At 43.0% G+C, this 12,010-nt stretch overlaps 1 protein-coding gene across 1 annotated transcript; it reads left to right on the top strand.

Moving 5' to 3' along the window:
• The first annotated feature begins 442 nt into the window (after positions 1 to 442).
• Positions 443 to 5,296, top strand: tmpob (thymopoietin b). Its single transcript, XM_084334587.1, has 6 exons — positions 443 to 1,042; positions 1,158 to 1,275; positions 1,374 to 1,544; positions 2,367 to 2,476; positions 2,754 to 2,857; positions 3,393 to 5,296. Exons 1-6 carry the CDS (start codon positions 806 to 808, stop codon positions 3,820 to 3,822), a joined length of 1,170 nt encoding a protein of 389 aa, XP_084190713.1. The 5' UTR covers positions 443 to 805; the 3' UTR covers positions 3,823 to 5,296.
• Positions 5,297 to 12,010: the final 6,714 nt, after the last annotated feature.

Genomic DNA, 12,010 nt, shown 5'->3' on the forward strand with positions numbered 1-12,010 from the left:
ACTGTATTTGCAAATCTGGTATGTCATAAATGTATAGATGTAGCAGTACTGACTATCTGTATGTCATGTATGTCATATATGTCTATATGAATTGAAAATGGGGGACCCTGATGGAAACAAGACAAACGTCTTTCTCAGGTCTGCATCCCCTTAACAATTGTATGTATTGAGCCGTACTGTATTGTACCCATTCTGCAATCTGTTAAATAAAGTTTTCATTCATTCATTCAGTCATAATTCTGACTCATGTTTTTAATTCACTTTAAAAAAAATCATCTTGGTGCTCAATATCACGCTGTGCACATCAACGCGTCTGTGGTTTCTTTGTGGCGGGTGCTAAACGACTGTTCCATTCATAGCAGACCAATCAGGGTTGGTCTTATTGGAGTGGTTGGTCCAATAGGCCGCGTGGTTATTGTTTGGCCCTAAAACCTAACGCGACCGCGGACAGACGGTAGCAAGTGGACCTGGTTTTTAGGCTAAGCTAATTCAATACTTTTTATTTCGTTTTTTTAATCGGGCATTTTTTTCATTTGCAACAGACACGTGCCTCTTGTTTTAATAAGAACGCGCCTGGAATACATTCAACCGCGAGGCTAATGAACTAGACAGGGCGTTCATTTGCTATTAAACATTAGCCGTACTGTTAGCTCACATTGCTAGCGAAAAGGCGCTCGTCTCGTTTGACAACTGCGCTGCGCGGCGGCCACGTTCACTCGGGTGTTTTTGTTTGTAGCTGGTAAACTGGTAAGTTGCTATTTTGTCAGCTGCAAATAATAAATAATTAGCCAACAGCAAAGCAGGCATGGCAGAATTTCTCGAAGACCCCTCGGTTCTCACGAAAGATAAGCTCAAAAGTGAGCTCACGGCAAACAACGTGCCACTTCCATTTGGGGAAAACAAAAAGGAAGTGTACATTCAGCTGTATCTGAATAACTTGACCGTGTTGAACAACAAGACAGGCGCTGCGCCCACCGACACGTTCTCCAGCGATGACGAGTTACCCACTCCCGTGGTCTCCAACAGAAGTCGCTCTGGGAGAGTAAGTTTGGTGTTTTTTGCTTTCAAAGTATTTCTATGGATTGATAAACGTAAGATCTGTGCTGTCTGATGTCTTGATACTGAGTAGATTACCGCTGTGTAATCCTTTCCATCAGAAAGCCATCAGAAAGACGGACAAGCCTCGCACAGAAGAAGTGGAGGTGGTGGAACTCACTGATGCAGTTTTAAAAGAGCAGCTGTCAAAACATGGTGTGGATGCGGGACCTATTGTGGGTATGTTTCTTCGCGCCGTGTGTGAAATTAGGTTGTTGGCTGTCTAGAATTACTAGAGATAATTCCTCCCACTCTAATCCCTTGTTTTTCTCTTTTAGACTCCACCCGTAAATTGTATGAGAAGAAGTTGCAGAAGGTTTTGGAGCAACAAGCTCCAGCTGAAACCCTAAGTGCACCTGGAACTGCCACCGCCCTCTCTGCTCCGCCAAAGGCTGACAGCAACCACAATGGTGATACACATTCTGACCAGTACAGTGACAAAGAGGATGGTGAGTTTTTACCACAGATCGTATTGAGCCGTACTGTATTGTAATCATTATGCAATCTGTTAATAAATTGTCAATCAATCAAGCACAAACCAAGTAACTAGGGGAGGGGGGATTATTCATTATTTATTAAAGAGGCTGATAGCTGATATTCAATGAACAGTTTAGTGTTATTTTCCTACTATCACAGAGCTGCCTTTAAATTTAGCATATGATTAATAATATAGTAACTTGCAAAATATGAAACATTTGCAAATGTGCAGCACTACACTTTGACAAACAATGGACATGTAATTAAATAAATAACTATATATATATATATAATGGAATAAGTCCATAACTCATTTGAAATTGACTAACAATGTTCTCTTGATGATCAGATCTTAGTGATTTTTCTGGGGGTTGGGTTAAATTAGCCTAAATAAACATAGTTAGCATGTAACCTCCCAAAATAATATCAGTATTTGTACCCCATAGCCCTATATCCAGCACAGCTAGAAGAAAAAGCTTCCTTAATTGGCTGCATGGAAATTAAAAACCAAGCAGGAATATGTTGCCTGTATAGAAATGGCAAATTAAATTAAATCAGGGGTGTTGACGGTCATAAATTGACAGAAGATGTAGGAGTTTGCTTTGGGAAACTTAAAAGGATTCAAATGTATATTTGGTGAACCATCTTTATGTTGCTGTAACCCACCTTTGGATCCTGGCCCCAACCTTTGACAATACTACCATGAATTCATAAAATGTTTAATTCCTCGGTGGTAGAAAAACGAGTTATATTATTTCATGCTGCTCTATATTTGCAACATTTCTGTTTGTCAGAGGAGACTCCCGCCCCTGAACCAGAGCCTGTTCCAATTGTAGAGAGACTTATGCGAAGCAGAGGGAAAATTCCAGTCACTGTCAGGACCAGCAGCAGACGGCAAACCAAGGTGAGATATGTATAGACTTGAGACGTTTCGGCTGTGAAATCTACCGTCTTCATCAGAAGCGTGGTGATGTGTGCCGTCCGGCTAGTCATATTATAGTTCTCTTGCCGGAAGAGTTTTCTTAGGACGGCACTCCAATCTTCAAATTCACTCAAGAAATTAAGATCTGGAAACCATGGGATTTTGATATGGAAAATGTGTATGAGCCCTGTTTGCCGTACCTGTCCACATGAACACGTATGTTGGAAGGTACAGTATCTAATTTGTGACATATTGACAGCTGGTGGAGGAGACGCTTGCTGGTGGTGACCAGACCCCGAAGAAGACTGGAGAGAATATTGAAGATATCCTTGCTAATGAAATCGGCACACCAACAGGCATCAGGTAAGACTTCAACATGGATCGAATTTTCTTTGTCTTTTCTTTTTAATTTGATTATTTATTTTTAAAGCACATGTCGGAACCAATAACACTTATGTGCTGAATACAAGGAATGTGCAGGAATTTGTCTTGGATTAAAACCGTGCAAAGACATTCAGCAACTTACCAGTTTCACCAAATGTGAAATTTACCACTACGTACATCAGTTTCACAGTGGGCCCCATGGCCGTTCTACTAAACGGAAGGACCATGAGGTAGTTGTGTGCATTAAGGGTTAATAGCTATTCCTGAGCTGAAAGTGAAAGTGACATAGGGTAATGCAAGAAGATGTCAACATTAATAAAATAAAATAATACTAATGGCAACATACTGTAATAGTGCAGATAGACGGTGCCTTTATGAGCAACATGGTAATAGGCTGGAGATTGTCAGAGTAGACTGCTGCCGACCTCATACTCATGCATTGATATCATTGCCACTATGGAACAGTGTTTATATAAAGGTTAGATGATTTTTCTTGTCACTCTTGTTTCAACAGTGCCTCCTGCAGGCGGCCGATCCGAGGGGCAGCAGGTCGACCGGTGAAACCCAGTGAGTACTGGCTGGACGAGTCCCTCCTGCAGCGCAGCGTGCACACAGAGAGCCACTCCTACTCCGAGAGTCTGTCCCGAATCGGCGGCGGTGGTTCTCTCGGCAAGGCCTCGGCCCGGCAAGGCGTCCTGTCTATGCTCCTCAGGCTGCTGCTTTTGGTGGTGGTGGCCGGGTCTCTCTACTACGCCTACCAGAACCTGGGTAGTGAGCAGATTGATGTCCTCAACGGCCTCCTGGACAGCGTGGTCATCCCCCTCCAGGGCCTGGCGAACAACGCGGCGGTCCATCTCCAGGGCATGGTGGATGGCACCACCGCCTACCTGGGCATTGGTAGCAGCAGTGCAGCAGAGGGCACCGGTGCCGCCACCGCCCAGTAAAGACACCCCGCGCCACACCCTGCCATCTGCCACGTTGCACCACAACCCTAGCGGCAACCTCTGGTCACCTCATCCTTTTTATAAATGATCTAATACAGGACTTGTTTTCAATTGGGAATTATAGACTCTCTCCCCCCCTCCCCCCCGGCTTCAGCTTTCCTCCCATGGCAAGAGGGAGGTCTATTCTAGCAGCAACCTCTTTGGGGGGGGGGGGGGGCTGTTTTGTGGCCGTCTTACAGAGACTCAATGTTGTTTTTAATCTGTGTGAATTGTTTCTGTTTTTGTGTGCTTTTTACACTTGTATATGTATAACTCAATGTGAAATGGAGAGGACCGATATCATGCATGGTTGTAGTGGTTTTCTTCTGAAGGAATTTAGTTTCTAATGGACTGTGCCAGGCCTTTTCTGATGGTGAAGTGCCTGGACACTGTTAGCACTTAGTGACCTCCCATTTCAAAGCACAAGGTAAAAGCTACTACTAACTGAAAGTCTCCCATGTATTTCTGTATGCATTTTATTTTTATTTTTTAAATCTACACTGACTTATAGTTCTAGAACTAGGTAGAAGATTGTCTCATCATTTTCTTTATGGTGCTCCGGTCTGATTCTGTTCCAAATTAATGTGATCTGGGCTGGGAGGAGATGGCTAAATGGTGTTTTTTGGGTTGCATCACTGTATGAGGAAAACCGGCCCCTAAACTGAACTAGAAATGTTTTTGTTTTTATTTTCAGTAGTCAATGCAGTGCTCGGTAAGATGGCTACTGAGATGAGCAGTGTTATTTCAGTTGACTTGGATCAAATCATGAATTGAATCCCAAGTGTATCCTGTGTGAGTTGACATGCTTTTTGGTTTTTAGTGCTTTGTTGTGCTTTTAAGATTTCAGATCCTTCAGTCTTGTATAAAAGACTGGCTGTTTGAAGTGCACCCACATAGTCTACCTTATTGACTGCATGCGTTACGCCACTGATCTGGAAGCTAGACTCGTAGAGTAAGAAAATGTGTTAAAACGACTCCATCGATCTTCCTTCCTTTCTAAGTCTTGACTACTGCCTGTGTCGATTACTGTGATTTTAAGAATTTGTACGGTGCTATGAATGGAGGTGAATTCCCCTTAACAAATGAAAAGAAAAAAAAATCTCTTTTGAGAGGGGCGGTGCATCGACTGAGCATCCTAAGGAGGCATTTTGGCAATGTTGTGAAATAGGATCTATGGCATTTCTTTAATTTTTTCTATTTTGATATTTTTCTAATGTGACGTTAAAACCTTTTTATAGAAGATTTGAAGCAATATGTAAAACATGCAAGTGCTGTGCTGTATATTGCCAAACTTTGTTTACTTAACAATAAACTGATTTGGTCTTTCGTCCGGCAGCTCCAAGGATGGACAAGTTGGTAGGGATTATGTGGGTAAGGATTTTGAATCTGTTTTTATTTATGATAATGTAGATGGTATATCAAATAAATTTGGTATCTGTCCAATGTGTTGCCGCTTTAGATTTATTTCATTCTCTAACTCGACTATTAGTATCCTAAAGGGATAAAGATGAGACAGCTAGGGCTGCATGCACCTACCACTCTAACCAGCACCTACCACTCTCAAACCCAGTATCAGCCAGTTCCTATCCATTACTTTTACAAGAGTATACTGTAGACAGACTTTGGTGTCATCGGACGAGAGTTATTTAAGTTTTTCTCTATTAGAGGGATAACTACATTTTCCGCATACTTGGAACATCCAAGCAATGCTTATATATTCCAAGTATGCTGGAAATGTCGCTTTGCTGTGATTTCTGACATGTGACTTGCTGTTGAAATGTAATATTGGTGATGAGAGACTGAGTGCAAAACAGCCCGTCTTGATATTGCGCTTTGTTTCCATTTTTTGTTTTGGTCTGATGGGTGGGTTGGACAGAAAATAAGTTTGGCATCCGATCCAACCAGAGTGCAAATTTAACACTAAAGTGCAATAATAATATATAATGTATAGGTGATTAAACTGGGTATAAATATATACAAAGAGTACTACAGAGTAGTGCTAATTAGATGTATGTACAGAGTTGTATTATTTATATGTACAGTGATACAGGTATAAAGACACTATGGTAGTAGTCATACTGGCCAGCAGTGTAACTAACTAGTAAGAGTAGGTACTAGGTTTTGATTGATTGAAAACTTTATTAACAGATTGCAGAATGGGTACAATACAGTACAGCTCAATACACACAATTGTTATGGGGATGCAGACCAGAGAAAGACTTTCGTCTTGTTTACATCAGGGTCCCCCATTTTCAATTCATCATATATAACATAGGGATATGTAGTCAAATAATATAGTATCTACAGATACTGTATGTAAAAGGATTATGTGCAGGTAAGTACAAACAGGTGGAACCCACCTCCAATGTACAGTAAATGTCCTAACCCAATAATACACAAGACCCTCTTCTTGCAGTACTGTATCTGTATGTCATATATGTTATGATGAATTGAAAATGAGGTCCCTGATGTAAATGTCCTAACACAACCCCCCCCCCCCCCCCCCCCCCAATGTACAATAAAATGACCAAGTATGGTCTTGTCAATATTCCAATGTACAGTTTTGCTTGTTCAGTTGTACAGTGTCCCCCACCCACTCCTACCCAACCTTCTCCAATGTACAGTTTCTATGTCAAATGTATATACTCTCTTTTCTGGACTCTTTTCGTATCACAAACAGTACTGTATTTGCAAATCTGGTATGTCATAGATGTAGCAGTACTGTGAATGAATGAAAACTTTATTTAACAGATTGCAGATGTATGTCATATATGTTATGATTAATTGAAAATGGGGGACCCTGATGTAAACAAGACGAAAGTCTTTCTCTGGTCTGCATCCCCTTAACAATTGTTTGTATTGAGCTGTACTGTACTGTACTCATTCTGCAATCTGTTAATAAAATGTTCAATCAATCAAACAAGACGAAAGTCTTTCTCTGGTCTGCATCCCCTTAACAATTGTGTGTATTGAGCCATACTGTATTGTACCCATTCTGCAATCTGTTAATACAATTTTCAATCAATCAATCAATGGATATATAAACTCAAAAGTTTGGAAACGTTATTTCGGTCGATTATTCCTCTCCTTTAATAATACCAATTGGTATTGTATTTTATATCTTTGGAAAGGCTGATTAGTCACCTTTACAATGAAAGAATGAAAACTTTATTTAACAGATTGCAGAATGGGTACAATACAGTACGGCTCAATACATACAATTGTTAAGGGGATGCAGACCTGAGAAAGATGTTTGTCTCGTTTCCATCAGGGTCCCCCATTTTCATTTCATATAGACATTTATGACATACACAACATACATGACATTTATGGCATAGGGACATATAGGTATTTAGTACTGATACATTTGTGACATAAACGGTATTCAAATATACAGTACTGTTACCCCTAGATCCTGACAGAGTATATACATATGATGGGGAGGGGACTGTACATTAGGAGGGGGTGGGTGGGTGGGAGAGAAATATACATACGGCGGGGAGGGAATATATACATGCGGTGGGGAGGAGACTGTCTATTAGGAGGTGGTGGGGGTTTTGGGCATTTACGGTGGCCAGTTTCGAATTGCAGCCTCCCGTAGGTGCTCTTTAAGAGCGGTTTTGAGGGGAGCTCCAGTAGCTCACCACGTACCGCGAGCGCTATTTCAGCGCCGTGGACAACCGTGCTCGTCACGGATCTGGGGCTTAGCGAGTTCGAATCCCGACTGCAGCCGTGCCTTTCCCAGAGTGTCTTCCCCCCCATCTGAACCCTTTCAGCCTGTTTCTGTCGGTCATCCTTGACCAGTATAAATGTGATAAACACATAAAAGAGCCAGGGGAATGGCCAAAGTAAAAAAAAAAAAAAAAAGAGCGGTTTTGAATGTGGGCAGGGATTCACATTCCTTTACAGCTTTGGGTAGGGCATTCCACATTGTTGTGGCATAATTGCGAAACGTGTTTAGTCCCTTGTTTGAGCCGAATCTGGGTTTAACATGATTTGTTGAGCTTCCTCTGGTGTAGTGGTTGTGGTATTCACTGACCTTTGTGAAGTATTTTGACATGTACATGGGCACCCCGGTCGTATAGTGTATCTTGTAGACCAGGCCCATTGCAAGTTGCTGTACTCTGTCGTCTACTCTAAGCCATCCTAGGTTGTCAAAGTGGGCAGGGGTGAGGTGGGTTCTGGGGTTCAGGTCAAGTAGTAGTCTGACCAGTTTGTTTTGTGATGTTTGTAATTTTGTTTTAAGCGCCTTTGAGGTGCTTTGGTACCATGAGGTGCACGCATAGTCATAGTACCCTTGAATGAGTGCTCCTGCCAGAGTCTTCAGGGTATTCTTGTTTACCAGAGAGGAGATCCGGTACAAGAATCTAGTTCGTTGGTTGACTTTTTTTATTACATTGGATGCCATTTTGTCACAGGAAAGATTTGCCTCTAGGATGGAACCCAGGTAGGTAATTTCGTCTTTCCTTGTGACAATATTGTCACCCACTGTAACTGAGAAGCCGTCGGTCTTGCTGAGTTTGTTATTTGAACCGAAGAGAATGGACTCTGTTTTGCCCATGTGTAATGATAGTTTGTTATCAGCGAGCCATATGCAGATTTTGCCTAGTTCCGAGCTGAGGGTTTTTTCAACCTGCAACTTGTTCTTGTCAGAGACCAGCAGGGCTGAGTCGTCCGCAAACAGGAACAAGTTGCAGTCACAGGCTGACGACATGTCATTTGCATAAATTAGGAAGAGTAGCGGTCCTAGTATGCTTCCTTGTGGAACACCACAGCTCACTGTGAGGGGGGGGGGGGGGTAGAGTACCGTTTACCTCTACCATCTGTTCTCTCCCCTCCAGGTAGGATTGCATCCAGCTCACTGATGAGCTATCAAAACCAATTGCTTTTAGCTTGTCCATCAGAATGGAGTGATTGACAGTGTCGAAGGCCTTTTGTAGGTCCAGCATGACCATGCCGCAGTATTTGCCCGCGTCCACCTCTTGTTTGATGTGGTCATTCAAATAGAGGAGGCATGTGTCAGTGGAGTGGGACGTTCTGAAGCCAGATTGGAATTCGTAGATTAGATTTTTTTCCGCCAGGTACTTTTCGACCAGTTCGTAGACCATTTTCTCCATGACTTTCGAGATGGAGGTAAGAATAGAAACAGGGCGGTAGTTGCCTGGGTCTAATTTGCTGCCCTTTTTGTGCAGAGGGGTCACTCTCGCAATTTTGAAGTCCTTGGGGACGTGCCCCTGTTTTATAGAGAGGTTTATTATGTGTGTGATGACTGGGGTGATGGCGGCTGCTGCGTCTCTGAGGAATTTGGAGGGGATGTTGTCATGGCCAGTGGCCTTGTTAGGTTGGAGGGCGCTCAATTTTTTGAGTACCTCATCGGTTGTTACCATTTCAAGTTTGAAGTCGTCTTTGTGGACCCCTAGGTTTTTGTAGTATGCTACTATGTGTTCTACCCCATAATGCCCTGAGTGGGAGGGTAGTTTGTTTACCAGTGTTGTGGCTATGTTTGTGAAGAAGATGTTTAAGTAATTGGCTACATCCAGCTTGTCTGTGATGAGCGTGTTGTCCGTCTTTATGTTTATGTTTGAGAATCTGGTTTTAAGTTTTTTACTGCAGCCTAGTTGATTATTGAGTAATTTCCAAAGTTCGCGGGGTTTGTTTTTGTTTTCCTCAGTTTTGTCGTTGATGAAATTTCTTTTTGCGGTTCTGATCATGGTGTTTACGTCATTTCTTAGTCTGTTTCTTTGAGTTTTTAGTTCAACCACGTGGGCTTGGAGTTCACTGTTTGAGCTTTTGGAAAGCTTTGTCTGACTTTTATGAAGTTCAGAGCATTTTTTGTCTCTGGTTTTCATAGCGGCCAGTATTTCAGTGTGCATCCATGGCTCAGCGCGATTTTTAACCCTGGTGGTTCTTATGGGTGCCATGTTGTTGAGTATTGCTGTGAATTTGGTTTTGAATCCAAGCCATGTTTCTTCAACCTGTGTACCACTGAGTTCATCTGACCAGTCCAAGCTCCCCAGTTCTAGGTTAAAGGCCTCTCTAGAGTAAGTTTTGAGGTCTCTAGATGTGACTGTTTTGTGACAGCCGGCCTTCTGTTTTAGCTTTTTGCGGGGTACAACGAGGTACAACTTTTAAGGATTGTGCATTCGTGGAATGAGCAACACAGCATAATACACTCAAGGTTGCGCTGTGAATGAATGAAAACTTTATTTAACAGATTGCAGAATGGGTACAATACAGTACGGCTCAATACATACAATTGTTAAGGGGATGCAGACCTGAGAAAGACGTTTGTCTTGTTTCCATCAGGGTCCCCCATTTACAATTCATATAGACATTTATGACATACACAACATACATGACATTTATGGCATAGGGACATATAGGTATTTAGTACTGATACATTTGTGACATAAACGGTATTCAAATATACAGTACTGTTACCCCTAGATCCTGACAGAGTATATACATATGATGGGGAGGGGACTGTACATTAGGAGGGGGTGGGTGGGTGGGAGAGAAATATACATATGGCGGGGAGGGAATATATACATGCGGTGGGAAGGAGACTGTCTATTAGGAGGTGGTGGGGGTTTTGGGCATTTACGGTGGCCAGTTTCAAATTGCAGCCTCCCGTAGGTGCTCTTTAAGAGCGGTTTTGAATGTGGGCAGGGATTCACATTCCTTTACAGCTTTGGGTAGGGCGTTCCACATTGTTGTGGCATAATTGCGAAACGTGTTTAGTCCCTTGTTTGATCCGAATCTGGGTTTAACATGATTTGTTGAGCTTCCTCTGGTGTAGTGGTTGTGGTATTCCCACCCTTTTAACCCTTCTCTCTTTGTTTGCTCTTCGTCAGGTCTTCATAATAACGTTCGGAGATAACGTGGGCGGTTCCGGTTTCTGGACCCCATTAAGCTTCATATAATTCCCTCTATCTATCTTGCCACTCGGCGAATGTATCCTAGTATTACTCTTTGTGTTCTTTACTATTAAACTGAACCTACTTTTTTCTTTTTTTTTTATCCACTTTTTCTCCCATTTTTCTATATTTTCTCCCATCCCAATTTCGTATCATCCAATTCAACCCTCCCCTGTCACGAACGCTGTTTCTTGCCTTCCACAAGCCGGCTGCAATGTGGACTAAGTCATACATAGCACAAGTCCCCTCCGGTACTTGAGGTAACAGCAGTTGCATCTTTTCACCTGCGCAGCTCGATCTCTCAGTGGCGAGGAGTAACGCGTGGGAGGCTCACGCTGCCCCCGACACTTCCTGATTCTACTGCGCAGGCGCACCAACCGACCTGTAGGAGTCGCTGTCCACAACGCCCGATCCCCACCCATCAGTTTCCCACCCCCTAATACGGCCAATGTGTATTAGTATGAACGACCAGCTAAACTGAAAGCAATGTGGAGCGCTGGGCTCGAACAGGCGAGCCCAGCTCGAACAGGCGAGCCCAGCGTCTCCGCATTCGTGGCGAGCGCCTTGCCCACTACGCCACGTAGCCGCCCAAACTGAACCTACTTAAGAGTACACCTTCTCCGTCTCCTTGATTGCATACCACAACTGGAACTCACCTACCTCCATCCTGACAACTTTACATTAAACAAATGACAATAATATAGTATAAAGTAGGGTATTATTTGGACTAAAGAATGGTGTTGTCTCACCCTACTCGCATGTTGAGGGAGAGCACCATACATTATACACTGAGAAACCACGACCGAGAGTGAGCTCTCCGGGAACAACCCCACCTTGCCGGTATCGCTTCTTGTAGGTAGGTAGTTGCTATGGCTCTGGGTAGTTGTAGAATGTAATACATTTCGCGCTAAACCACTCCTTTATCTGGTCGCTGTTCTTCTTCTTCGGGTCGCAACCATCGGGTCTGACTTCCTGTAAAAATTAAATTAAAACGGGAAAAATACGGGAAAATATTTTAACGGGAAGATGGCGGGAAGGAAGGTTGAAATACAGTACAATCCCGGCAAAAACGGGATGGTTGACAGGTAGGATTAAAAATAAACAGCACAAACTGACTACTTCCGGGTTTTACAGGAAACAAGGCAAGGTACAAACCCCGACGCCCCGCCCACGCACAGTCAAACCGAGTACAAGCCACGAAGCCACGCCCAGACGCTGGGCTTGCGGCTCTG

This window comes from Notolepis coatsorum (genome assembly GCF_963971535.1).
Source record: "Notolepis coatsorum genome assembly, chromosome: 18".
Lineage (NCBI taxonomy): Eukaryota > Metazoa > Chordata > Actinopteri > Aulopiformes > Paralepididae > Notolepis > Notolepis coatsorum.